General features: G+C 42.6%; 1 protein-coding gene across 1 annotated transcript; it reads right to left on the bottom strand.

Moving 5' to 3' along the window:
- Positions 1 to 917: 917 nt before the first annotated feature.
- On the bottom strand, positions 918 to 2,507 carry CCM_06290 (uncharacterized protein; the record flags this gene model as incomplete). The annotated part of the gene is made up of 2 exons (XM_006671431.1): positions 918 to 1,606; positions 1,682 to 2,507. The coding sequence occupies 2 exons, from the start codon at positions 2,505 to 2,507 to the stop codon at positions 918 to 920; spliced, it is 1,515 nt and encodes a 504-aa protein (XP_006671494.1).
- Positions 2,508 to 3,478: the final 971 nt, after the last annotated feature.

Genomic DNA, 3,478 nt, shown 5'->3' on the forward strand with positions numbered 1-3,478 from the left:
TGGGATGATGCAAGGCATTGAATACGGATAGTCGGCACTTTCGGGTTACATTTTGTTTCTAATAATACAGTACTCCCTGCTACGGATAAGTTCATTCGTCGAGTAACTACTCGATAAAGCAGATGCACGTGTCGATTGCTCAATGGGCCTGTCCGTGCAGCTTGTCGCCGCCCCCAGACTGTGCTCGGTAGAACGCATCGTATTCGTGGCAAACAAGGGCGTCACACTACGGCACCCTACGACTCTGCAAGACAGTTGGCTGCAATGTGACCCAACGCATAATGCGTGTGATGTCTATTATGCAGTAGCGTAGGTACCAGTTCTGGTTTATAGCAACCGAGCATGCGGGCGATTAAAAAAAAGGCCACACATATATTTATACTCTATTATTAAGAAGGTTAAACTAGGAATAGAAATAAGGGGAATTAGAGTAAGTCTAAGGAAGATAAGGAAGATAAGTAAAATAAGAGGGATAGTAAAAATAAGGAAAATTAAAAAGAGAAAGAAGTTAAAAAATAGTAAGAAAATAGTAAGAATAAGGAAGAGGTTAGTGTTCCTAAATTGACCGGCGGGTTATTTTATCCTCCTGGTGCCGAGCTACCTAATTCGCCACAAGTCACGACCAAATAAATTGCGTCGCATGTTTTGATGTCATGTTTTGATGTTGATACGAAAGGAATTGACTAGCGCCACCGTGTCTTGCCTAACTAAATTCTGGGGAGACCGTAGGGAGAGCGAACGAAGACCTTGCTAGCAGGGGAATTTTCTTTAGCACTATTACCTAATTAAGATGAGGATGATCAAGAATTCATCAATACTCGATTATTGCACCGATTCCTCTGCGTGTTGTAGTTGTCGATGACGATGACGGTAATAGTGATGATTGTAGCGATATTCTCATGCTCGTAGCGATAGTCTTATGCTCGAAACCGATGTTCGCTAATGATTTGCCGTAGTGAGATGGGCCGAATAACTTTATTCAAAAGTTGTAGTTCGCGGATCGCATCACCATGGCATTGAATCCTATCGGGATCAATCAGAGAAGAAGATTGGACTATTAAGCTGCTTTGGCTGTGCTTATGAACGACCGTATTCCAAGCTCGAGTAGTTGCAGCACTTAGATGAAGGCTTGATGTCCCTCGTATAGTGATGGTAGCTGGGTGCCCATGCTGGGCCCTCTGGTACCGAAAGAGCATTGCAACACCGCGACTGCCGTTCCAAATCTCCATCGTATCAAGCCTTGGCATATTGAACGCTGCAGCAGCGGCGTTTCTAAACATGCTGTCAATCTCCAAGGGGTCCGCATCGCTGCTATTAGTGAGGACCCTCGAAGTTAGCGCTAGCGAAGTAAGACTATCCCACGTCCACGAGGCTTTACACGCTGCGAAAAAGTAGTCAGCGTCGACCATAAAGGAGGCAGATAGAATCGTAAGGTGTAGACTAGCGTAGGCAAGTTTCTGGCTTACAGCCGGATCTAGCACCCTACTAATCAAAACATCTGGAGTTTGTTCGTGGTATCCTTCTGTATAATACTCGTTGAAATTTTCGAACATCGTTAGCTTGCGTAAATGTGTCGGGTAAAATGATTGAATCAGTGTCTGGATTTCTGTTTCTAGTCAGTCAGCAGCTGCGTTTGCGGCAAGTAACGAACGGCTCGGCTAGGGGTTAAGAAAGGACTTGCGCTCATTAGTGTCTTCCTCATTTGTAGTGCACCACTCTCTCCAAGGCTCATAACAAAGTTCCGTCATGTTTGGGAACCGTGTGAGCATATTCGAGAGCGCAACTGGCCCCCACCGCCGGCGAGTCTGTTGGCGAAGGAGCACAACGCCGACGACCGGTACGAGGGGAAGACCCCGCCACCACTCCATTTCAAAGTCATCCCCGTCAAAGGGACAGTCAGTCCTGATATCATCAAATATAGACTCGAGGGCGGTTGCAACCGTAACAGTGACTCGCTGACCGGCAGACCAGCCATGAAGGGGGTCATTCACCAGGCTTGTTCGACGTTCGTGTTCATGGAGAGACGGGCACGCCCCTTGGTTAGTGTCGGGGCAGAAGCTCAGGTATTTGAACCAGTGGTGGCTGTCACTAGGCGAATAAATGCTGATATCGAGTACCAAGTCACCACGAGGTTCCCACGCGCCTAGTATAGTACACAAGCTGTGAAATGCATCTATGATGAACTGGGAGTCAATATCATCCATAAGCCCAAGGTCGTCATCGTTGACACCACATCGACTGCAATCGTATTCCCTTAGCTCCACCCGAAACCAGATATATCGAATCTGTTTTTGCTTTCGCAACATGATTGCTTGAAAGTCTGGGTTGGAAAGACGCGGTACCGTTAGGCTGATCTCGGCAAAGTTGCGTGGCTCGATGATCGATCGCCAGGCTTGGCAAACGGTTGAAAGCTGACTGCACCTCCCGCCAAGACTTGGCAGAAGACCAACGATCTCGTATTGAATCTCGCAAGGGAGGCGTCCCCAGGAAAATGTATCCCCGTCCATGACTGATGTAGGCTCGCGGCAGGGTGAGTCGATGCGAGGGGTCGTAGTTGGTGTGGAGCGAGAAGTGCGTGATGGTGTAACTTGGCTCGAAATCTAGGATTTGTGCTTTGGGTGACGAAGATATGTTATTAGCAGATGGCTGGCGGCTGCTTGCCGCATTTTATACTTGGCCTCGACGAAAATTCTCATCGAGACTGATTTATATTTATATTTATATTTTTTGATAACTTGTGATCTGGCAACTTAGTACATTCTGATCGGTGGAAGTGGGTTGGTCGTGGGCGAGGGCTAAAAGGGACTGGCAGGGCTAACGTCGAACACAGGGTGACCGCACGCAACCCCCTAACAACCGCACAGCCAGGGCCTACTTATTATTACCTAATCAAGCTAGACTAGTTAGGGTCACACCCTAGTAGATAAATATTATCCTATACTAAATATAGGTCTAGGTAGATATAAATAGCTTATATTATATTAATAATTAGAATATTTATTCTTTTCCTTTAAAAAATACTTCTTTATATATAATAGCTTCCTTATATATATATATATTATTTTCTTTACTTTTAATATCTTCTTATAGTAAATTAGATATTAATAAAGGCCTTTATTTATTTAAAGATAACTCTTTATTAGTTAAAGCCTTTATTATATATAAGGTCTTTAAATTAACTTTATATAGTTATAAGTAAAATATAGACTTTTATAAGTAAGCTATATAAAAATAATAAATAATTCTTCTTTTTTAAGAAACTTATTTAATTAATTATATTATATATTAAGCTAAAATTAGCCTAGCTTTATTTTATAAGTAAATTAAAATACTTACTATATAATATTATATTAAATTAGGCTATTAATACTTTCTTAATAAATATTAGCTAACCTACTTTCTTTAATATTACCTTAAAATAGTAATAACCTAGGCCTAGCTAATTAGACTAAATTAGGTTATTAATATAACCCTTAAA

The sequence above is a fragment of the Cordyceps militaris genome (assembly GCF_000225605.1).
Source record: "Cordyceps militaris CM01 unplaced genomic scaffold CCM_S00004, whole genome shotgun sequence".
In the NCBI taxonomy this organism is placed as follows: domain Eukaryota; kingdom Fungi; phylum Ascomycota; class Sordariomycetes; order Hypocreales; family Cordycipitaceae; genus Cordyceps; species Cordyceps militaris.